Source organism: Gadus morhua, chromosome 14 (genome assembly GCF_902167405.1).
Source record: "Gadus morhua chromosome 14, gadMor3.0, whole genome shotgun sequence".
Taxonomy (NCBI): domain Eukaryota; kingdom Metazoa; phylum Chordata; class Actinopteri; order Gadiformes; family Gadidae; genus Gadus; species Gadus morhua.
This window is the reverse complement of record NC_044061.1, coordinates 23,928,483-23,954,469: the sequence shown is the minus strand read 5'-3', so window position 1 is coordinate 23,954,469 and position 25,987 is coordinate 23,928,483. Positions and strand designations below refer to the sequence as shown.

Genomic DNA, 25,987 nt, shown 5'->3' with positions numbered 1-25,987 from the left:
AACTGGGAGATACTCTGTGAAGTAAGCCTAAAACAGCGGTTTTCTATCGAAAGCTTATCATTAATTGACTTAATGGTTCGCTCAATGATAGGGCCTAGGAAAACACAGTTATCCCTTTTTTCCATTTTCCTCCCATGCAGCTGTTGCGTGGTGAAGGAAATGGACTGCGCCACCTTTCACATAAAGTTGGTACAACAGCATAACCACTGCCACAAATATTGGGTTTGCTACTTTCAATGGTCATTGGCACATTACAGCATAGGTCTACAACCAATAATGTGGTTTATTGGTATTATATAACTATATATACTTTAGTTTCAATATTATGTGTATTTCTATTTCTAATTAGTATTATTACATTCCCTAAAAGTCAGTGTATTTATTTAGTTAGATGTGTGTTAGGATGTTAGCATTTATTTAAACATATCATATTTTACAGATGTAAACATAGCCACAGACAGACAGACAGACGCACGCACGCACGCACACAAACACAACACAACACAACACACAGCAGGCTGTGCTGTGGTCACCACCTTAACCCTCTCTTTATTACGTTGGCACGTGGCATGTCTTTCTGATCAATATTATTACCCCGCCTCACGCTTTGCTACATATCCCAGTGAGACAGGAAGTAAGAGCTATTAAGAGATGCAGACAGGAAGTGAGCTTAGTCCTCCACACGCACCAACATGTACACACAAAGATGTAAATTAGGCCTGAAGCATTTGACCTGAAAGAAATGGGGCGGCAAATTTATAAAGTGTAGCCTAGTATTATGTCGAAAGTAAACTGGAGACATAATCTGGAATCGTAGCCTACATGGAACAATGAAAGATTGTCAAACTGCTTTTTTTGTCAAATGTTTAAAACTATTTTGGAAAACTTCTGAGGGCAACCAAAATCAACCCCTGGGGTTTAGATTTTTAATTAAGAAGGTTGAGTGAAAGCTAGATATGGATTGAGTTATTTCATAATACAGCTTAATGAAGGCTTATTGTCAGAGTAAAGTACACGCACATTATTGGTTTATTGTAAAAATATGGATAGCTGCCGTTAATTAATTAGTTAATAGGGAGTTAATTGGCCATGTTTTATTTAAATTGTAGCCAAAACCTTCTCCTGCTAGTTTTTACCTTTTTATCAGTGAACAATTCCAGTTCCCCTAATGTTGTGGTCATCTGGCCAGTCACATGGAGGGACAAAGAGAAGAACTTCCACTCTTTCAACAAATAGAAGTGGAAACAAGTTGGGACTTTCCTATTGGAACAGGTCAGAGAAAGTACCTTGACTCACACTGTGAAAAAACAACATACTTTGATGGCTTCCCGGTGTCCGCCCAGCACAGATTATACAGACTATACACAGTCTGGTCTAGCGGAGGGGAAACTCAGCCAATGTGGCATACCTCTTGTCCTGTGTTAAATAAAATAGCACTCAATATCTGGAACTTTTCAGGAAAAGTCTTTAAGATTGAGGATGACTCATCTTCACTACATGTGCGCCTGCAACTTTCTCAAATTTCCATGCCTTTTACGGTAAATGTGTGTGTGCTGGTATTGTAACAGGGCAAGAACGCTGAGCTGGTAAACCAGCAAGTCCAAAGCCTCATTGGCAGACAGCGTCTCTTAATGGAAGAGCTCCTGAGAGTGAAGAGAAAGCAAGTTGTTGCTGTTCTGTGACAAAGTTCTTCTCCTTCTTCTACCCTCATCCTCTTTATTGTGGCCTGTGGATAAAAAACACAAGAGAAAGAAAATGTGGGTGTGGTTTAGTGCTGATCTGTAACCAAAGACAAAGAGCATTATTTTGAGGAATTGTTGATGATACCAAGATGAAAGTTGTTTTAACAGTTGATCAAGGGAGTCTTGTTGAGCATTTCTGAGAGAAACAGGTTTAAGAAAGATGCGATGGCCTTGGGTACTGCCATTCGTCATTATAGGTATTATCAGGCATAAAAATATATATATAATTGGATATGATTAGCATTTGGCATAGGTGGATGTTACACACGACGACTCTACACCCCCATGGGGGCGCTGTGACAATGCAGAAGCATTCCCCAGATATCTCTCTCCAGCATCTTGGAGCAATCTCTCGAGTCCCACTTTGGAAGCGTTTGATAGGCCCCTCAGCTGTAAAAGCAGATGGCCCAAATGTGTGCCATGTGATTTTATGTTGCTATTATTATGGATTTTATACCGAAGTGACATTAACCGCCCATCTCTATTTTCTACCCTCTGTGTCTTATTTATAGTCTTATCTTCATGTTGACCTTGAGGAGCATCACTATACTCTCACACACGCAGACACACACACACATGCATACAAGCACGCACACGCATGCGCACACGCACGCACGCACGCACGCACGCACTTGCCCCCAGGTATGCCTAGAATAGGGAGTTGAGAAGAAGCAGGCAAATAAACGGATAGAAAGACAAACGGGGACAGACGAGAATGAGTGACAGACAGACCTCCATTTTAATGAGTTCCTCATCTCTGATGAAACATCCCATCCAAAAGAGAATCTACACAGAGATGTATGGCTGGCCATATGATTTCAATCACTTGTCAATCACAACACTGTTCTTAATTCCACTGGGAGTATGGGAGTCGCAACAGTTGTCGGAGAATGTGTGTCCTGACACTGTCTGTGTATGAGTATGGAATGGTGATTCATTTCCGGAGCTGTTTGTTCCTCATTTGATATGATTCCACTCTTGTTCTGCACGAAACAACCAATTAATCATAATCCAAATTCAAGTTTTGCTTTGAATCGTTAAGCAATATTTCCTTCATTTTCCTTCAAGAGGAATACATTCAAAACGGTATTACTCTACTCTTGCATCATCCTCGCCGTGCTCAGATACACCGAGCCGCGTCCTGGTTCTTGAGTGTCTGATGTGATGGCTCCTGTTGTTCCCCACAGCTCTGCCTCTGAGGACCCACGAGGCCCGCGGCTCCCAGTCTCCCATACGGACCATGCTGTCCCTCCTGCTGCTCTCCCTGCTGGTGGTCCCGTCTCGGGGTGAGTGCCGTCTCCAACCCCCTGTCTGCCCTTACGCCGTCTATCCCAGCATCACGGTTACCGCTGAGGAAATATCACATCGGGTCTGGAACACCTATTAGCCCCCTCCAATGGCTTCACTGGGTACACAGAAGAAGCCCCAACGGAGCTACTCCCAGAACTAATATGTGGAGGCAGACGAACCCTATAAAGCCTGTGTTGAAGAACGTATTAATCCTGTCGAAATGAAACAGATTCTTATTTACCCACACGCAGGGTTTGGCGCACTGCTGGATGTTACTTTATACTGGCGTGCACACACACAGGCACACACAGGCAGACTGCTTTAGATGAAGGTATACTTCAGTGTAATCCTCCTGACATAGTGATCCTACTGAGGTGGTTGAAGGAGAACAGTGTTGCCTCTTGACAAACGCAGCACAGAAGAGTCGTCTCCCGGGCCCGGGCTGAGGTCTAGACCTAAGTTGCTAGAGGAGCACTTCTTTTGTTCTGCTGCGTGACTCAAGAGAGTGACGGTGGGAGTGTTTTGGGGTGGTGTTCGGGTGGTGGTTTGATGTGCCGGATGAGACGGTATGAGTCAGATGATACCGGTAAAACACATTGAAAGTTTTGCTTCTGAGGAACAGAACTGATGTTGTAAGCAGAATAAATGTTGTAAAAAGGTAAACACGGTCAGGGCTTGCACCAAATGCGTGTCCCCGACGTTGTAAATACAAGAAGGGAGTTTGTATTGTCAAGTTAAGCATCAACACCGCCTCTATTGTAGCAAAGCCTTCCAACGCTGCAGCAACCTTGAAATGGCCATAAATTGTATAAAAATCAGGATAAAGTAAGAAAAAAATACAACTGGCTGATTAAAAAGAAGTAAACGATAAAACCCACCACAAAACTGCAAAAAACGCATAAGGCCAATGAAAAGAGCACAATGTTTGGCTGATCGTAAGATAAGAGCTTTCCTATAAAGACAGGTCTGTAAAAGTGTTATAAAACCGGGAACGGACCCTGCAACCTGGGTCTCCCTAGGATCCATTCCAAGGGGAGGGACCCCTCAAACTCACAGAGGACTCTATATAGTAAGTATCAGCTTCGGTCTCCGGCGTGCAGACTTAAAGTGTCTTCAGCGGGTCATTAGCGGCAGATTGTCCCGGGGCAGTAATGGGCCCGCAGCCTACTCATTACGGGTCAGCCTTGCTTCCGCTGCTGAGCTCGCTCCCCCTCGCACGGGGGAGAGAGGACGAGGAGGAGGAGGAGGAGGAGGAGGAGGAGGAGACGACGAGGAGGCCGACAGAGATCGTTTACTTTCCGGTAATGGAGCGTTGTAGCTCACATGGTGATCCGCGCTCTCTGCTAAACTAGCGCGCTAATTGAATTATTCTGGGCCCATTCTGTCGCTCTCGCTTCCCGCACCGCTAGGAAACTTAAAGCGACGTGTCGTTTGGCATCGGACCAGTGTCTCCATCCTTGCACAGTGTGTGTGTGTGTGTGCTACGTACGGAGCATGTATGGGTGGATTTGTGTGTCTACGTTTGGGTGGATGTGTGTGTGCTACGTATGGGTGGATGTGTGTGTGTGTCTACGTATGGGTGATTGTGTGTGTATCTACGTATTGGTGGTTGTGTGTGTGTCTACGTATGGGTGGATGTGTGTGTCTTCTACGTACAGAGCTGTACAGGTGGATGTGTGTGGGCTCTGCATGCATGGATGTACTCTAACCGACATGCTCCCTTTGGCCATTTTTCTTCCAGACTTCTCTCCTGCAGTTTCTTAGGATTAGCGGCTCTGTCATCTCTTGTTCTAAGCAGTGTGAGTCCTCTGTAATGCCGGCAAACACCCTTATCTGCAAGGCAAGATTGCACTGCCGCTCCGGTGCCCACTCCTGATCCGCAGAACCCTATTGGTCAGGGTAGGACAGTGTGAGCGTGCGCGGAAACGCTGGCGACTTCCAGAAGAATTACAATGTTGGGACCGGCCGCCTTCGGCTCGGTGAACACGCGACCCTGCCCGAAGGTTGTGTGGTCAAACCCCGCTGTCTACAGTGTACCTGAAGGCATCACTGTGCAATGCACCCCTGCTATTAAAACACAGACAGACGCACACACACACACACACACACACACACACACACACACACACACACACACACACACACACACACACACACACACACACACACACACACACACACACACACACACACACAACAAACAATGAAGCAAACCCATTCAGATTCACACAAATACCAGAAAACTAGACTGATGGCTCGATTCTCAATCAGAACGGCAGCGATACCAGGTAATTGTCACTATCACACAGGGTTGTACTTAGCGTGGCAGTGCATAGGCCGTCATAGCGTCTCTGGTAGTGCACCCTTTGAAGCTTTGCTAACTACAAATGGCCTCTTCGCTCCTCCATCACCCCCTCCCTTCCTCTCCACAGCAGTTGATGGTGCGGAGAGGGGGGGACCTTTTAGCCTGCGCCAAAATTCAATTTAGGGTTATTACCCCGTATCCATGATGTTCTTGCTAATTTGATTGGGTCCAGTCAAGTATCCTTTAAAAAACAATCGAGGACGGCGAGACAAAGATTGCTTTTTTTTGCTACAGTGCATACATAATGAACACTGAGCACTCACTGCTGCCCCCTGCTTCTCCACTTTAGACACACACACGCATGCACGCACACACACACACACACACACACACACACACACACACACACACCACACACCACACACACACACACACACACACACACACACACACACACACACATACACACGTCTCTACTTGCCTCCCGGTTTTCTCCTTGAAACTGAGACTGCATCACTCACCGACCACTTCATGATTATTTAAAAAAATCCTGCCTAGTGGGATTGCTCAAAAATAAATAAATATGGTGATAAACAGATCCTGCAGCTGTCGAGTGGGTCATGTGATCTTCTGCGGGGTCCGCAGGGCTGAGGCAAACGAGATATATGAATGCTTGTGTTGTGCTGTGCTTGGAAAGCATCGGTGACTGCTGGCTTGATCATGAATAGTTCATAACTCTCGGTGCCCCCCAGGGTTGGGTGTTGATGGGGGGGAAGGATATCACAGGTTCATGGTTTCAACCAGACGGACCAAGCTCCCTGCTGCCATCACTGGGAAAGTTTCTAGCCCTGAGCTCCATTGGCATCAGTGAACTTGGGGAAGGTAGAAACATTCAAAGCTGGCCTTATGCATGTGTGACTCGGCTGCGGTTATTAAAAGGGACGCGTTTAAAACACCTTTCCTCGTCACGTGGATTACAGCCAGACAACCTTTATCTCACCCTTCTGAAGTCGGGCACTCATCAACGCGCTCGGTGCTCCTTTGTAATTACACGGCCCCAACCCTACGCTGCACCTTATTGCCTGTCATCCGGATTTAGCCGCGCGGCCTCAGGATCCCACCCTGCAAAACATCCCGCCTTCCGTCCCTCACCCCTTCGCTCCTCCCCCGTCTGTCTGTCTCTCTCTCTCTCTCTCTCTCTCTCTCTCTCTCTCTCTCTCTCTCTCTCTCTCTCTCTCTCTCTCATCTCTCTACTCTCCCTCTCTCCTCTCTCTCTCTCTCTCTCTCCTCTCCTCTCCCTCTCCCTCCTTCTGGCTAATCATCACTGGCCCTCTGTCTCCCGGCTTGGCGAGATAGGGGCTTGGCCTTATCTCCCTGCTCTTCTGCACCTCACCCTATTATCTGCCTGCCGGAGCCCATTAACGCGTTATTGACAGGATATGAGTCCCAGCCCCCACCTCACCACATGCACACGCACCAAACACGCACACACACACTTCCACATCCCCGCCATCACTCTCCCCGACTGCCCAGCTCTACGTCCCTGATCCGATATCTGGTGTGAGTGTGAGGAGGGGAAGAAAGGAAGGACGTTTGAGTGGAGTAACTGAGGGAACAGTTCAGGGTGTGAATTAAGAAGCAAAAACAATTGTCTTCTTCGTCTTCTTCAAATGAAATGTAATCTCCATCAAATTTCTTTCATCTAGAACAAGGTCATGATTGCTCTGCCCACATCATGATGTTTTAAAGATGGTCTTTTATGACCTGCCTAACAATATATTCTAATGTACTGAATTGGCATTCTCATAATCATATACTGTATGTGTTGATCCTTGAAAGTTTCAATAATGTCCCTAACACAATTAGGGTTAACCATGTGATATAGATTAAGATAATCGGTACGGTAATAATTACGTTTAACCAAGTGGTGTACATTAGAAGGATGTGTAGGAGTATTATAACATTCATCATTTGGTCTATATTAAAATAATTATTCTGAGAATAATTACATTTCACCCTGTGGTACACATTAAGACAATGTGTAGGAACATGTTTGTTATACTTTGTCATTTGTATAATTACATTCTGAAACATTCTGTGTAGATATACTCTGACCTAATGTAACTCATTAGACATGGCAGCTAAATAGATCCCTATTGTAAGACGTTCTTCTGTTTTCTAGCTTGAGTGTACCGTGTGAAGGAAAGAGTTCAGTCTCCTGCCTGGAGAGTCTGGCAGTACCTGATATCGCCTTAAACCGCTTGAACTGCAAATCTACTTGTCGCTCGACCCCTTGGTCTGAGACTTCAACTGCATCCGAATTGGGCAGAATAATCTCCTTTCAGTAGTCTCCCCACCTTCTAGTCAACACAGGCATTGGATAAAGACAGCAGTACATCACAAATGTGGATGTACTGCTGTCTTTAACCAATGCAGGCATGGCATTACATGGCAATGACGTGGGCAAAAGTAAGTAGTAATATGTAATAGATTATAATGAATGAATGGAAAGCAGTTGTATTACTCTTTTTTTGTTTCGCAAAAATATCTGATTAGCAACCAAAAACCCTCTGAAACAATCTGAAATGTGAGTTTTGTGATCCATGGCACCACTTTTCGAATCGGTTTAGTTTCACAATTTGCTCTAGAATAAGAAAGCCAGACAGAAAAGACTCAATTCAACAAAATGCCATTTTATTTTTATAGCTGGCAGGGTTAGGGTGAACCCTGGCTAGGGTTAGGGCCACGTTATAATATAGCCTCTACCCTAGCCCTCTCCCTTCCACTCAAAGCTCCTTCCTACAGCCTCATTTTAGGGTTGGCCCAAAATATGTGGAGAATGATGAGGTGCTGAAACTGCAGTTACATTAACCGCCATATGGGGGCAGAATTGTCCAAGCATACATCCTCACCTCTTCAGCCTGACCGACTGATTCCCAACCACAGTGCAGCCTTTGAGTTTGCTGTGCTGTGTCACTACTGCCCATGGTGTGTCCCCATAATATAGAGGCTGGATGTTCCTGGTGTTGTCAATCAGCGTCATTATTCCCTTTTATAATTGTACCAATGTCACTCTAAAGATTGTGTTCTTACTAATTGATCCTGGCCATGTCAGTGTTGGGTACTACTGCCTACTGACTGTTGGGTTTTCTGGATGTGTAATTTCTATGTTTATGTGATACTGGGGATGTTTATCTGGAAGATGGTTGAATGGGTCTGAACTTAAGGGAGGATATTAGAATTGTATTCCCATTGTGTTTATTGAGAAGGCTGATAAGAGGCATCCTGACTCCAATAAGTCTTAAATTGTATGTTTGCGTTGTGCATTTGAGTGTATGTTTTTGTGAGACTGTGTGTGTGTGTGTGTGTGTGTGTGTGTGTGTGTGTGTGTGTGTGTGTGTGTGTGTGTGCACTAGTGTGCGTGTGTGTGACTGGGTATGTGCCTTCGTAAACGATTTAAATGTACATAAGTGCCCATGACTGCGTGCACATACGGGGTGAGCATTGTGTTTCCCATCACACGGGCCTGTCCACCTGTCGCCCGGCTGAACGCCGCAACTGTAATAATCTCCCTACCTGTGCAGCCTGCATGGCTCTGCCCCCACGCCGCCTCTGAGTCCCACCCCTGCTGTCGCCGGCTTACCCGGGGCCTGGCCCCCCCAGCTGGACCCCGCCGAAGACGAACAGAGGAGGAAGATGACTACCCCGGTGATGACCGTGAAGAGGATGATGATGACGGCGAAGAAGATAAAAGAGACACGAGACGTTCCCTGACTGCGCTCCTTAGCAGGAGAGCAGATGGAGATGCAGACATCACTGATACTCCTGCCAGTGAGCAGTGAGTCCCCCACCCCCGCCCCCATCCGAGCGGAGCTGCGCTGCGTGGGGGGGCCAGAGTGTGCCAGACGCCGGCGAGACAAGGCTGTAGGACAGTTTATTCTGCGTCGGCAGTGAAAGTGCCCAGCTCCGTCTTGCAGGCAGTCAAACAGAGTCCGGGCACCGTAAACACAAATCGCAGCGTGTAAATCCCGTCGGCCGCGGGCTAGCCCCCGTCCTCCTCGCGGCCTCCTCAGCGACGGTTTATCGAGGTGGGAGGAGGAAGGGAGGAGCGGGGAAATTTGCCCATCCCTCTGTCTCTCGCACGCCCCTCCGTTCATCCGTCTTGCACCACCCGCCAGTCCGCCTTGCCGGACACCTCCTAGGACGAGGCGGGGAGGGGCTCTGAGATCTGCTTTGAGGGCCCAGCCCCCCCACCCCCATCCCCACCCCTGCATTCAGCTAACCTGCCAAATTAGGATCTCATGGTCTCTGACTGCGTCTCTAACCCCGCCTCTCTTCCACGTTGTTTACTTCCTGAGTGCTGTAGGAGTCAACAGCTTCTGGCTTGTTGGAGAACACGGCGCAAACATCTCATAATAATGATGTTAAATAATAATATAACCATGATGGAAAATGACTGTAATGATGGTCCAACGCAACAACAACTTTGTGTGTCGACGAGTGGTGAATTATTCATCCGTTGGTACTTAGAGAGAGAGAGAGAGAGAGAGAGAGAGAGAGAGAGAGAGAGAGAGAGAGAGAGAGAGAGAGAGAGAGAGAGAGAGAGAGAGAGAGAGAGAGAGAGAGAGAGAGAGAGAGAGAGAGAGAGAGAGAGAGAGTAGATCAAGTGCCTATCTTCAATCCTTATATCATTTGTTTACTCTGTGTTAAGGGATTAGTGGTTTAGTGAGTGGAGTAACGCACAGCTCTTACCCCCATTCAACCCTCAAAATACTCTGTGAGTCATCCGGGGCTAAGAGATGTATTGAATTCATCTCCAGAACGTATTTCACTCATAATACGAAAAAACAAGATTTATCTATTCACAAAAAAAAAACAGCACGGAAAACACTCAACACAGAAATGTGTCAACTCCCTTGACGCAAAGTTACCTCCTCCAGCCAAGATTGGTTCGGATACAGTTTAGTTTTTTAGGGCCGTCGGTTGGATGCTTTAGAAGTCTGTAGAAGCGCAGCCCTTGTTTTCCCGGTAGAGGGGGAGAAACCCTGTTTGGCCGTCGTTCTAACAGGGTGTGGGTAGTAAATTGGGGGGTCAGCGACTCGGCGTCCCCTGCTCCTTCCCCAGATTGGTATTTGAAGAGGTTTGTTGTTTTGGTCAACTCCGCGGCGACGGCAGACCGGAGTGCAGTGGCCGGCGCTGTTTGTGGGACTCACACAAACACGGGCAGAGCGATGACCCCGTGACACAGACACACACCCGCCGAACGGACAAAAGGTGTGTCCGGGAGAACACAATGTTTTGTTGTGTGTTTGAGCGTTCCGTTTTTTTGTGCGTTCTTTTGGAGGCGCCGGCTGGGTTCAGGAGGCCAGTAATTATGAATTCCAAAGGGAGGGGAAAACAATACAAAAATGAACACATTGTAAATCAAAGCAATTTTCATTAAACATGACAGTGTTGTGCGTGCTCGCAGGCACGCCGACACACACACACACACACACACACACACACACACACACACACACACACACACACACACACACACACACACACACACACACACACACACACACACACACACACACACACACACACACACTAATGTCCACACTAATTCCCATTCTGACCCGAACGCAGAGGAGCATGTTTGGGGTGGACGACGGGCTCCCCCCTGTCTGCTCCCCGACGGCCTGCCCTTGCGGCTCGGAGCAGTAGGGGGCAGTATGCCTGCAGTGCAGCACCCAGGAGGGCCTGCGAGGGTGCAGGGAGAGAGGCAGTGTGTTGTACCGACGCCCTCCCTTCTTCTGCAGGAATATCCGTCCCAACAACCATCCCCGCCTTAAACCTTTTGATGAAAGACTTGTTTGTTCTCGATGGAGGGAGAAAAAAGCAACTCTTGTGCCACTCCAGTAATCAAAACAAGTGATGCTAGGCCGATGTTATCTGTTCAGCTTGAAAGGCGGGCTTCCTAATACAACACGGTGGCTGTGGCCGGGAATGGGCTGATATTACGCCCATCACGCGGGCGGGAGTGTACACTGTGGATGTGTTCCTCCAGGGGCCCGGCTGGCGTGTTCTCGTCTCCCTCTCTCCCGCCCTGTGATGAGGATGAGTGTCTTGGAGAGTTTAAGAGCAGACAGGGATTACAGAGCAGATGCTGACTCTGTGAATAGCAGAGGTGCGCTGTGGCTCCGAGACGCCTGCCTCTGAAGCACAGCGGTGATGCGGCGATGCCCTCGACGCTCCGGGGCTGCAGGGAGCCCGGTTCAGACCCGGCAGACACACACGGACACGCACGTATGCACCACGGGTAGACGTGTGTGAACATACATGTGTGTGTGTGTGTAGTCATGTACACACACACACACACACACACACACACACACACACACACACACACACACACACACACACACACACACACACACACACACACACACACACACACACACACACACACACACACACACACACACACACACACACAGAGAGAGAGATAAAACTGAAAACGCAAAATCAATATTGAGTAGTCTCTGTATTAGGAGAAAACCGTGTCCCACTCATTCCCATGATAACCAGGATAAGAGACCTATTGAAGTTATTCCCACACCTACAGTATTTCCCTGAGGGTTTTCACAAAGCTAAGGGATACAGCGTTAGTTCCTCCATCCAATCCCATTGCCCCGAGTCCTCGAAGGCAGGCAAAGCCTATAGGAGTAAAGCAAAGTCTTAATGCTTACCGTTGAATCCCTTTGCCCGTCTCCTCAGCTCCGCTACCCACCGCGGCGGGCTGCTTGCTTAGTCACTGAACACGCACCAGAGAGCAGCCTATCAGAGATGATGCTTCCATATTTGATTCCTTTCCCCAAATGAAAAAGATGATTCATGTTGGCGTCGGACTCGTATTGTGGGGGGCTTTATTGTGATACATTGTTATTCTGATGATATTTGGCATCATAGCCGTTGTTTACTGTCACTGCCATATTGCAATATTGATACGGCTACAGAAGAATAGATGTGTACGGGAGTTTGTTAGATTTCTTCCTGAGCATGAAGTCTTTAAAAGAGAGCCGTCCGCTCTTCAGTTATCCAGATCGTTCTGTCGGCAGTGAGCTAAACAGCAGTGTCATTTTCCTTCCCTGGATATCTCCATTACCTGAGGCTGTTTACCCACTGTGTCGTCTCCGCAGTTCATGCTTCATCCTCAAACCAAATCGCTCACTAATATCGAGTCGAGTTTTCTCTCTCTCTCTCTCTCTCTCTCTCTCTCTCTCTCTCTCTCTCTCTCTCTCTCTCTCTCTCTCTCTCTCTCTCTCTCTCTCTCTCTCTCTCTCAATTAAATCCAATTCAAAATGCTTAATTTGCACGAGAAACAAACATTTACATTGCCAAAGCGGGTGAAAAATAAAGAAGTCAAAAACGTCGAAAACGCTGAATCCAAAACATTGATACATCAGCTACGAAACCATTAATCTCTCTCTCTCTCTCTCTCTCTCTCTCTCTCTCTCTCTCTCTCTCTCTCTCTCTCTCCCCCCCCAGCCATGCAGGTGCACGTGCCCGAGCTGCCGGTGGTCGCCCTGCAGGGCCGCGACACCGTCCTCAACTGCACCTTCAGCGGCACGGCGCCCTTCTCCCCCTCCGACATCAGCGTGTTCTGGCAGCTGACGGACACCAAGCGCAGCGTGCACGGCTACTGGGACGGCCGGGACCAGCTGGTGGACCAGGCCGAGGCCTTCTCCGGCCGCACCGCCCTGTCCCCCGACCGGCTGCGCCACGGCGACGCCTCGCTGCTCCTGCGGCGGGTGGAGGTGGCGGACGAGGGCAGCTACACCTGCTTCGTCAGGGTGCAGAACTACAGCAGCTCCGCCCTGCTGCTGCAGGTGGCCGGTGAGTCGACCCCCCAACCCCCACACACACACACACACACACACGGGTAGGACCACCCGTCAGCCCCACCCCGCACACCGTCCAACACCCCCATCCCCGTCCCAGTCCACCCCACCCGCGCCCCAGCCCCGGTCAGCCAAGTGGTTTGATTACATGGATGGATGGATGGATGGATGGATGGATGGATGGATGGATGGATGGATAGGAACTTTATTTATCCCTCGGGAAGGATCCCCTTATAAAACTGCACTTCCAGCAGTAGCAAACACCATGTTACAAATAGAACAAGAGTTAAAAACAAGTAGCAATGTACAAAAGTACAAAAATGCTACATGCATGTATGCAGGGAAATAATATACAAGAAGAATACTATGCAAGCCAATGTTTACCGGAGGGAGTGCTTAAACGGCGCATAAAAACAGTGCAAGGAAATAGTGTATCAAACAGCCAAGTTGTGTTTGATATGCGGTGTTATGTTATGTAGTGGGTCAGGCCTGGCATGTGCACCGCCGTGCTCCACCGGGAGGCTGTGTGAGATGGAGGTCTGCCCATGCCCGTCCATTCACTGGTTTATGAGTGCGGGATGTGGCTCAGGAGGTAGAGGGTGTTGGCTGGGAACTGCAGGGTTGCTAGTGCGAGCCCCTGCTCCTCCTAGCATAGTGTTGAGGTGTCACTGAGCAAGACACCTCACCCTACCTGCTCCCGACGAGCTGGCTGTTGCCTTGCATGGTTGACGTGACTGCGTGCATGTGAATGTGTGCATGGATGGGTGAATGTTAGGCGATATTGTAAAGTGCTTTGAGTGGCCACTGGTTAGAAAAGTGCTGTATAAATGCAGTCCATATACCATTTACAAGGCTATGTAGAAACGTCTGTGCTAAGATCTTGGGTTGATCCTTCAGAGACTAATTTATCAGACTCATTATTCAATTGCATCTCATACATTATGCTATTATCCTTGTGATTTCTTTATTATCCTTGTGATTTCTTTCAATTCAAATTCAATATTCAAGATTTAGGTATTTACAGTATATGGTACTTGGTATATATTTCTTGGCGTGATCAGATCATGCACTGTTCTCTACAGAACGCCACAACTCCTCCAACATGGCAGTAGAGCGGGTTGGCTGGTAACCTGAAGGTTGTTGGTTCGATCCCCGGCTCCTCCTAGCTGAGTGTCGAGGTGTCTTTGAGCAAGGCACTAGCCCTGACTGTTAGCTCCCGGTGAGCTGGCTGTCACCTTGCATGGTTGACTCCGCCGTCGGTGTGTGAATGTGTGCGTGCATGGTGAATGTGAGGCATTACTGTAAAGCGCTTTGGGTGGCCAATGGTTAGAAAAGTGCTATATAAATGCAGTCCATTTATTTTATTTATTTTAACACATCAAGGCTAGTCCGTTAGGCTCATGATGTCCAATGGGAAGAGATCTTCTGTTCATGTTCAGGTGCAGCATGAGGTGATGGTGCTTTATTCTTTCCCTTTTCAATCCTTTACATCTCATTGAGAGGATGTTGTGACCGTGTATCAGGGACCCAGACACAGCATTGACAACACTGTGAAGGTTACTAAAACAAGCAGCATTTGCTATAAAAAAGTGAGTTTGGTAAAGGATTCATCTCTAAACATATATGTGTGTGTGTATGCTCTTATCCTAACCTCGAACACCAACTGCTTTTTGCATAAACCTTGGAATCCGCGCGGCTAAATATGTCACCCATTGTTTGCTCCCCGGATCCCTTGACTGTACATTGAACTTTATTTAACAGCTCATGTTTCTCTTTTTTCTCGTGGACTCCAGGACCTGACGTGCGTTCATGTTGACAACATGACGTTTGTTCGTCAACTGTCACACTGTTGCTAGGCGACTGACATGTTGCTGACAGCTTATTTTGGACTTTTCACATAAAGCATAAGCGGAGATGGGGCCTGTACCTACGCCAGTGTTGCCTCTATCATACATGCCTATCGGATCAATTCTCCACACCAGACAGGAAACGGCGATGATAGTTTCCTCAGGGCTTTGGCTGAGCTGTGTTCAGTCAATAGTCCTTGATTGTGGTCTTTGTCATGGTCAATATCCACCCCTTTGATTACTAGCTGTTGTAATGAGCAATCAGCCCTGACTAATGTCTTTGCCGTAGTGTGACTCCAACACTAACTTTCACGACCGAGAGAGTTTTATTTATTTAAAATAAACATGGTCTACCCATGAACAAACTAATACGTCTGAACATGTAATATTATTTAGCTCTGTACATTTCCGTTTTTTATCCTTGCAGTTCTGAAAGTGGATGCTTATTAAGACGACGAAAAAGAAGTCTCCGATATAATCAGTTCTGTCTTAATGCATTCAATTTATCGACGTTCTATTTTTGGCACCATTAATAGTTAAAATCATCTACTCTCCCTTACTGCTCGGGAGAAAATGAAAAGCACTCTCGCTGGAAATCTGCCTGTCACTCAAACTCAATCGGCGAGCTAAGGGAAGTTAGCATGTGCCAAACTAAATCCGTCTCTATATTGAGAGTCCACTTTTCAAAGGCAGCTCAGAAAAACTTATTTCATCCAGCCCCCCATCCCACCCTCCCCACCCCCTATTATCCCACTCCATTGTTTGCCGTGCTATGATTGGCTCAGGGAATACAGTTGGCTCGTCGCTCGCGTTTCAGCTCGGTTGGGACTGCAGGGCCATGACTCGACGGAGAGTCAGACATCCCGTACCTTTAACCATCGCCAGGCCCCCCCCCCTTCCCCCCGTATACACCTAACTGACAGCCTCCCCTTCAAATACCATGTAAGAGACTGATGATGTCCCAGCTAACAGGCTCCATTTCCTCGTCTGGGGGAAGGCAGGGTAGAGCCTAGCTGGGGGAGGAGGGGAGGGGGGGGGCATTCAGAAGGCTTCCGATGTAATCTTAGGTTCTGGGCTGTTTTGAACGTATTGCATTAACTACGTTTCGGCAGAAAATGTGCAGGAAAAGCGGGAGCATTGACGTCGCCGGCCAGGGATTTGTGTTCTGGAATTGAAGAAAATTGTTCGGTGAACGAACAGAAATGTTTTGTTTTCTTTTGTTGCAGAAAACTGTCATTACAAGCGGAGCTTAAATCACTCTTATAAAACAGCAGCAAAAACAGTTCTTGCTCTTTAACGCCTGTCCCCCCCTGGTGTCCACCATTGACTTCCCTCCACGTCTCCACCTCGGCTGTCCTCCCGGTGACATCCTGCCCGCACCCTCCCTCATCAATAATTCATCTCGTCATCTCCCTTCCCTCAGCCGCATATTCCAACCCAGCAGTGACCCTGCCCCCGGACTCGAACCTGCGGCCAGGCGACGAGATGGACCTGAGCTGCGTGTCGTACGGCGGCTACCCGGAGGCCGAGGTGCTGTGGCAGGACGGGGGCGGACGCAACCTGACGGACAACGTCACCAGCTCGCTGGTGGCCAATGAGGACGGGCTGTTCAGCGTCCACAGCGTGCTGAGCATCATCCTGGTGCCCAACAGCACCTACACCTGCCGCCTCAACAACCCGGTGCTGGGGGACCAAGGGCACATGTCGGTCACCATCACTGGTTAGTGGTCTCTCTCTCTCTCTCTCTCTCTCTCTCTCTGTCTCTCTGTCTCTCTGTCTCTATGTCTCTCTCTCTCTCTCTCTCTCTCTCTCTCTCTCTCTCTCTCTCTCTCTCTCTCTCTCTCTCTCTCTCTCTCTCTCTCTCTCTCTCTCCCTCCCTCTCTCTCTCTCTCCATTCTCTCTCTCTCTCCATATCTATCTATAGATTTATGTTCACCAAATCTTCCAACATCATCTTCATGTTGTCTTGTTTTCTGGGGCAAGGCGGCAGGTTTGATATTAAAGGCGTCGTACGTTGACGTGAATCAAACCCTCAGTCTGAGAAGAGGGAAAGAAACTCTGGTTTGTCTTGTGTTCATCTGAGCAACCAGGAGCATCACCACAGAGTGTAATGGAAAAGAACTGGAAGTAATAGTAGGTCCAATTATAGGTCCAATGAGCATAGCCATTAGTTCTTGCGCATCGCAAAATTAGATCAGAGGATGATTATTTCCCCTCAATTAGGAGTGTATCAAATATTTAAACATACAATCCACTGATGAAGAGTTTAGCGCCGTGGAATGAGCGGCCCCTCGGTTCCTCACACTGCTCATCTTTATGGCTGATACGGCCGTTTGTGGCGGGACAAACCCATTGGATTAGCCTCTACTTCACACCTCCCCCACCACTCGCCCTCTCTCCTCCCTGCTGCGGCTGCCAGTGGGTGGGGGGGGGGGGGGGGGGGGGAGGAGCTGGGGGTCCAGCCACATAGGGCTGGACGATTAATCGAACTCAAACCGACATCTTTTCTTTGGGGGGGGGGGGGGGGGGGGGGGGGGGGGGAGGGATGTGTAACTGTTAATGGAAATCACTGGAAATCAGCAACATTTGTATTTATTTTTCTTTTGCAATTCATGAGTTAAATAAAGATGCTATAATATCAATTCATCTAAACATATAGGTTATATGTTTACTGCTTCCAATGTTGTGTTGGTCATACTATAGAATGACTTATTGCTTGTTTTTAGAATAATACAGAACATAAGGGGCTTTAAAAAGAAAAATCGTGTACTAAATATCATCCGCAACAGTGGTCGAAATAATCACAATTTGATTATTTCCCCGAATCGTTCAGCTCTACAGCCAGACGAGGACCTCTACCGGAAGCAGCGCTGTGTGAAATGGCTCATAAATGAGTAGAGTTGTCCTGGCTTGGCTCTGTGGGCGGAGGTCGGAGGGGGCTGCAGCTGGCCTGGCGGGGTCCAGTCGTAGGTCAGGGAGGAGCGCTTCAACGGGCTGGGAAATGACTGGCCTAGCAGAAGAGAGCCGATTGGGAAACCAGGGCTGGATGGCTGGTCGGATTGATGATTTGATTGGGTCTGAGGGGCTTTTTCGTCTGAATGCCACGCGGCACTATACCCTGTTGCCTTGTTGGAAGGAACCATGGTAACTGGCTGCAGCCACGTGTCATTTTCCTTTGCTGCCATGCTAACATCGGGCTATACATCCCTTTATCCACGCAGAAACCTTTAGGTATGGCTACGGGTGCCTTAGCCAGTGAGTTCCATAGGTCAGTTCCAATGAGGGTACAGAACGCAAACTCTTCTTACTGTGCCTGCCATTGCTCCGGTTGAGCTTGGACACGCTAACTGATAACAATGCTTGGGATTCTAGCCTTTGCGCCATTGCAACGCGGTATGCTAGGAATGAATAGTATGCACCAATGCAGCCCATAGGAACCACGGGCCACTTACTGCAGACTTTTGAAGTGAGAAGGTTCATTAGATGATTTACACAACAAAGTACGTTTTTAACTATTTGATTTGCATCAATAATTGCAAGTTTCCCCGAATCAATTTGTTTAAAAGACTAAAGTCTAAATTGGCATCAAAACCATAGCCGGTAGCTCAAGGTGTTTTGCCCTGCCATTCTCGGGTGTAGGATTGTTGAGCTGTCAAAAACAATCCTTTGCAGAAAGAGGAAACTGAATCTTCATCACAGAGTCCATTTTGTCTCCTCCATTCATGTCATCCATACTGGTTTCCCAATCTGTGGAAAAGCAATCCATCTTTTATGGTTCTTCCCTTACTGGGAGAAGCAGTGATTTTTCCTTGTTTTTATTTTAAGATACTTGTTATAAAATGCCATCTTCTGACAAGATGCCATTTTATAACCAACAGAAGGCTTAATCTGTGAAGCCCTTCTGAGACTGTATAGACTAAGGACCAATTTTCCTAATGGTGACATGATGCAACTTACTGGAATTGGTCATCTTGCGGCGGTAGGCTATTATATCTCTTCCAAAAGTAATTTAAGTCGGAAGTGGTGAAATGGACAAACTTTAAAATAAAGACACTGAGGATTACAGACCGAGAAGTCACACATCAACAGCAAACTAACACCGCCACAATTTGGCCAAAATATGACTTTGTGCTATGAGGCTAACGACATATACGTTTTACAGCCGCTTATTCACCGCGAGATCCCAGAACATCAGACCCCTGCTGCTCATGCACCCAGAGCTTTCTCCTTCATCGTGGTGTGAAATAATAATAATAACCATGTTAATAATTCATTGTAAGCTACTACACCGGCTTTGCCAGCTGCTTGTTTGGAACCCTGCCTTTGAGCAACGCGGGGATACATGGTGGTGTCTGAGTCCCCTAAACTGGCCCAACTGCGCATGCACAACAGACCACATCCGGGTTGTGTGATCGCACAGACATTGTGGACAAAACAATAAACGATTTCTCCCTGCGAAGGATGATTCAGGCATCAAGGCCTGTTGTGTCATGTAAATAAAGGCCACACCTTTAGAAAAAAACAACACTGTTTTCCGGAGCGGACATTTTGGGGTCAGAGCAGGAAAGGAGAGGAAGACCCCTAACGAAAGGTGATACATTCAGTACAGTGGAAGTAAAGGAATTTCGCCTCGCCTGCAGACTACATAGAGTCTGAGGCTTACAAAGTCTAACCCACGTGTAAGACAAAAAAGGAACAGACTCAGGCGGGGGGGGGGCGGCGTCCGACGGTGTGGCTCTTTAGAAGGGGGGGGGGGGGGGGGGGGCGGTGAACAGCAGGACAAGCCCTTTAATCAAAGCCTGAAAACTCGGCGGCGGTCTGTGTGAACATGGCTACGATTAATCCTCCTCTCTGGAAACGTCAACACGGCGAGACGGCGACGGCGTGACTTGTTGGGTAAACACGCGGCGGCAGATGTACAGATATTTAATGGTGCCCGATACAAGGAGGCTTCTCTTGAAATCGAGGATGCATTTGCATTTGTTTACAACAGCTGTGGTTTACTTAACAACTTCAGCAATTAACTTTGACCCAGCAGAACTCCTACGCCGGTACAGAGCGTATAGGGGGCCCAAAGCTCCGGCCGATGCCTTGTGGATGCACTGCTTTGTGCCTCTTTTTTTATTGAAAGGCGGCCCAGCGAACACCGCCGCGCTCAGACAGTGGTGAATCCTATTATGGAGGGGTGAAATCTGCTTAAGATTCTGAATGGATGAGGAGGAGGGCAGAATGGAAAAAATAAAAGGAATAAAGAGTGAGAGACGGAAGGAGGGGAGCGGAGAACGAGAGGGAGGAGAGACGTAGGGAGATAGCCAGGGAACAAGCGCATTAAAATTTCACACTCTCTGCAATCACTGATTGAAAAATTACAATAGCAATACAAACCTGGCCCTGGGCAGCGTAGGAGTTTGACAAGGTTAATTTTGAGAAAATGAACCATTTACCCACGCTGAGCCGAGTGCCACTACGACTGCCGTGAGTAAGGTACTGTGCCTAAGTCTGCGGCGAGTGCTCCTCGATCCAGAAGCACCTGCCGACGAGTCTAGACGCATCGTTTTCTGTTTGCAGCTCAATCAACCGTCCCTGGTTTGATTCAACTCAGCCCCGTCTTCCGGCCCGTACGGACTCAGCAAGGGCGTAACAAGTGAACAGTATGGTGTTTTTCGGTTTGTTGCTATGTTCTGCGGGACACGGCGAGGTTTGGTCGATGGGGGACCCGGGGGGACTTTGAGTGTTACGGAGCAATCCAATCATGAGAAGCAGCAGCTGCAGTCCTTAAATGAACCCATCCTGTCTGCCTGCCGGCCTGTCTTCCCACCTGGCTCTCTGGCCACTCTCTGGCTCCAGCTCCCTCTTCCTGTCTGCCTGGCAGCAGCACCCTGCCGTCCATCCCCCCCCCCCCCCCCCCCCCCCCCCCCCCCCCCCCCCGCGCTCTGCACCTCCACTGACGGACTGGGTTGCGAGGCAAGCACCTTAATCTCCCGCACAGACTAAATTACACCTCTTACGCCGTCCCTCTCTTCTCGGTTCACTCTCCTCCACTTAGCTCTCCAGTTCCAGCAGTGAAAAGAACAAATCCAACCAGAGAAACCATGGCATGTTGTGAGAAGCTGTTCTTTTTGGGTCGCTTTCTCACCTAAGTGTAAGTGAACCCCTTGTTTCGATTTGGAACACTTTGAAATAAACTTTGGGCTCAGAGATCGAGGAAGGAGAAGGGGGGGTGGTGTTATCCCCATGGTTACGACCCAAGTCAAATTTGTGATATATTTTTTTCCTTCAAGCTAGTACACATGATGCAACGGATATGAAATGCTACAAACGCCGTGGCCTAACCCCTCTCTCGGACGCAGCCATCCAGATCAGCTGCCGACCGGCCGTGGCTTCACACACCCAAGGACGCCTCACTCCCGTGTCCCTTCGTCGTTTTGGCCTCAGCGGCACTTTTAAGCACGTGCACCAGGTGCTGGTGCATGGAGGTCAAAGGCCTGTCCTCAAATGGCGTTCAACGTCGCAATGGCAACCGCCGCCAGGTCTTCAAGGCTGTGAGGCGGCCTCCCCTGGTGGGCAACACATCGCTTGCACAGGGCTTACGACCAACGGGGTGGGGTCAGGAGTGATGGGGAAAGGAAAGAGGGGCCGTAGAAGGAGGTGGAGGGATGCAAGATGGCGAGAGTGGAGAAGAAGGAGGAGGAGGAGGGGAAGGGATGCAAGATTGAGAATGTGGAGGAGGGGGAGGTATGAAATTATGATAACCGAAAAGGAGATCGGACGAGATTTTTTGCTGGGCTCAGAGTGTGTTCCGGAACCTTGCCCAGACTCCAATTTAGAAAGAAAAGGCAGTACAATCTTATGTTTTCGCCATTCTCCCCAAAACACTATGTGAATGATTCACACTGCTGCAATCGCATGCATGTTCTTTTCAAGACATCCGAGTGCCTTTTTCCGAGGCATTTCTTCCTTTTTCTGTGGACGTGGGTGGCTATCTTGGCAATGTTTGACCACGGTGTCATAGAAAGTTGAGCTTTTCGGACACTTACAGTAAAAGGCCAGGGTGTGTGTGGATGGTGAAGCTCCTTCTGAGCAGCGATGTGTTTAATATCCGAGTCCGTGTGAGGGTTAGGCTACCCGGATAAATATTATATTACGGCAACGCTACAGTGTATTGCGCATTTCATATACAACATCGCTCATTATAACGCTCACTCACAACGACGGACGATACTTAAAGGTCCTATGACATGCAACCAGGTGTGAGTGTGATAAGCCTTAAAGGTACGGCCACACCAACCGCGTTGCTCGCGTTAGGGGCGTTGAAAATCGGCATTTTTGCATAGGGAACCATTGGTCTAGGCGCGGTACACGCGTTGAAGCGTTGAAGCGTTGCGTTGGGGGCGTTAAGGCCGATACATACCTCCGGATACGGACAGTTTCGTCCGGTCCCGGAGGTGTTTCGTCCGTAAATGGGTCCGTCGCCTCTGAGCTTACGAATCCAGAGTCCGTATGATGAGCTGAATTAAGGATTTAAGGTTATTTGGCAAAACATGAACAAGAATGTAACTTGAAAAATGTTGTTAACCAACATCTCTCCGTCCAGAGTCCGGACGAAACTGTCCGTATCCGGAGGTATGTATCGGCCTTTAGGCGCGGCAGTTGCACGTAATTACGCACGTAAACGCAGTAAGGCGCCCAACGCACCAACGCCCGGAGTTCAGAAAATTGAACTTTCAACGCTCCAACGCGTGACGCTTAGCCGCGGTAGCCAATCAGCGTGGAGCTTGACCCGACGTCACTGGCAGAGAGTAGTGAGCTTGCACAGAAGCATACGGCCGACATCTTTCTTTATTCTGGGTGGAAATAGTAACATAGTTACGCCATTAAATGCGTTTATGGAAACATTTCTAGCGAGAAATGTGCATTTTACTTTCATAATGTTCGCTCGGTGAATGTGAAGGATGTTTGGTTTGATAGTTACGACGAAGAGGGAACGCTCCGTTCCCTTGCATGGACAGAGTCTCTGGTTGCTAAGCAACCTCAACGTCTTGGCGGACTATATCTCTGCTGATCAACACTGCGAATGCTGGAAACACACCAGACACCCCATGTGAAGTTATTTAACCCGATTATTGTTATTTATATCCGAGATTATTTAATCTAACCCGATCTAAGCTCTATCATGCACGACGGAAATAGTTACATAGTTACGCCATTAAATGCGTTTATGGAAACATTTTTAGCGAGAAATGTGCATTTTACTTTCATAATGTTCGCTCAGTGAATGTGAAGGATGTTTGGTTTGATAGTTATGACGAAGAGGGAACGCTCCGTTCACTTGCATGGACATGGACTCATCTAGCTGCGTTGGCGCGTTGACGCGTTGGAAGCGTTGAACCACCACACACTGATCAAGCGTCAGGTTAGGCGCGTTACTCGCGTTATCCAACGCGAGTAACGCGGTTGGTGTGGCCGCACCATTACAAGCCGTTTTGAAAATCTGCCCCTTATGATATTACAAGTGTTCACCTAGATGTGGGCTGGGTAGATCAGTCTACTCACACCTGGTGGCATGTCATGGGACCTTTAAAAAAAACCGATAACAAAGTGTGCGTGGGTCCTAACCCTGGGGAAACGCCCCCCTCTGTCCTAAAAGTCCCAAATTACATCTATTTTTTATCTCATAGTGTTAGAATTCTAGCTGAAACTGTTTCTTTAAGACATTCCACCTTGTTACCCTGTATGATAAACCGAGGTCCACTTCCATTTCAAATGAAGAGGTCTGATATCCTTCACAGTATAACGTAGCCGTTAATTGAGGTCAAGAGATTTCAAGGTGGCAGCCTTGAAAATGTATAAACAACAGAAGGAGAGGGTAACTTGCACATTACGTTAATTTTCTAATTAATATGTCCTCAGTAATTGGAAAAAAGTCATTCTTCTTCTTTGTGCCACTTTTAAAGTTTGGATCTTTCCATCACTCGTACTTTTAGTCCAACATTGTCGCTCCTGTCAAGGAGTGTTAAATGTTCCCCAATAGAGATCCAAAGTCCTGCCCCACCTTGCAGGCTGGTCTCTGTTCTTCTTGCTTCTATCTCATCTTACAGTATTACCGCTGCGAAGGTATCACATTAAATGCATAGCAATAGGATTAATGTATGGGAAAAATGGAACAGACTTCATGACCTTGATAGAGCAATTCGATTTTTAATTGTATTTTAGATAAGAAATGTTCAATTTGTTTGTCTGTTACCTCTTCAAACATCTGTTAACGTAGGAGACGCTCTTCATAGACCAGCCTGTGCAACCTTGGGGTTTGACCCTTCTGTGTTTACCTGTGCTTTGCAAACAACTGGCAGCAACTAATGTGTCATTTGTAGCATAGTATATTATAAAACATGACCTGTGCTTCACAATTAAAAGTCCTCGTTCATGCACCACTGAACCTGGTGCAAGAAATCTGGAATGCCGATGCAATCTTGCTTTCTCTTTCTGTAATCTGTTTCACATCGATGACTATGACCCTGATTTCATGGACTACACATTTCACAATATCTATAAAAACCTACCTTATCGATATATGAAACAATACCTATAAAGTACCTCAAAGGCAACTTGGGTAAATCAAGTTGTTTTGTTGAAAGATGACATTAAAATGACCCAATTCAACAAGGACACCGTCGGCGTCCTTGAGAAAGTCATCCCAACGACTTCAATGAGGGCCGTTATTGTCCGAGCGATTTAAGAGCCGGGGCCACCTTTCTATAAACATCAAGCGTAATTACTGGGCCGGAGACTCTTAGGTGCTCTTAGGTGATGGCACTCTCCAGTCGATAAATAATGCATGTGTCACCGTTTAATTTGACGTCGGCCTGCCGGCTTCACCCGGTGGCTCCACGTCAACGTTATTATCAGTACCAGAGCGCGTGCCTGATGCCATACAGCTATCTAAATTACTACCTGCCACTGCGTAGTAAGCTCACTCAAGCCTTCAATTCCCAATTTGATTGTTCTTGTGGATAGAAGACCCCGTGGAAAATTGCGAATCTCAATTTAATTCGGTGTCCGCGTTAACCTCTGGTTGGGCGGCCGACGTCGGAGGTCAAATGGAATAGTGGGGGGGAAGAGACGCCGCAACGGCCAACTCGAACCCGAGCTCGCCCACGGGTCGGCTGAGTTCGTTACTGGTTACTCCCATCGGAACTCAGAATGTAATTCAGTCCTTCAAGCATCACTCCGTATTTTTTATCCTCTCTTTCACAGAAGATCAAGTCATTCAACTTTTAAGAAGAGCTGTTCCCCCACCCACCCCCAAAAAAAGAGATTCCACGCCTGCGTTTCCCGAGGCGACTTAGCAACCCACCGCAGTAGTCCTTCATTTCTGCTCAACCCCATTCACCACCCCTCATTTAAATTCAATTAACGCAGCCCCCAGAGAAAGCAGGGAAACGGCGGCATAAACGAATCCGTTGTCAGCGGAGCAGCAAGGCGGGCCTGCTTCCTCGGTGGAACGCCGTATTAATTAGCGTCCAGCGTGGAAGCAGGACTGCCTCGTCCTCCTGGCTGAATGCGGGGCCTGTGTTATCAGGAGCCCAGCTGGGGAAGAAACAACCAAATAAGGACATGAAGTAATGGCCATAATCTAAAATAAATTCAGGTAGGCAGCAGCGACGGCTGTGTAAGCACATTATACCCTATCACGATTATTAAGCCGGGCCACTTCCCGCTGTCATTGCCGGTATGGTTTTTGCTCCCCCCTCCCCGCCTCTGGGTCGTCGGGAGGGGAGGGGTAACCCTGTATGATGGCCTCGGCTTTATTATGAGTCAGCCTCTCAGTCTGGCGCTCAGCCCCTTCTGAGGGATTGTTGGGAGGAGAGGGGGATTAAGTAGTGGCCGGTTCCCGCTCAGTGCATGGCTCTCTAG

General features: G+C 48.0%; 1 protein-coding gene across 3 annotated transcripts in view; it reads left to right on the top strand.

The window, feature by feature from the left end:
• cd276 (CD276 molecule) overlaps positions 1–25,987 on the top strand; it is a 65,900-nt gene that overhangs the window by 425 nt on the left and 39,488 nt on the right. For all 3 annotated transcript variants that reach the window (XM_030376521.1, XM_030376522.1, XM_030376523.1), the window contains exons 2-4: positions 2,930–3,028; positions 12,874–13,221; positions 16,497–16,793. In XM_030376521.1, coding sequence (XP_030232381.1) covers positions 2,930–3,028; positions 12,874–13,221; positions 16,497–16,793 — 744 coding nt within the window. The remainder of the gene's footprint in view (positions 1–2,929; positions 3,029–12,873; positions 13,222–16,496; positions 16,794–25,987) is intronic.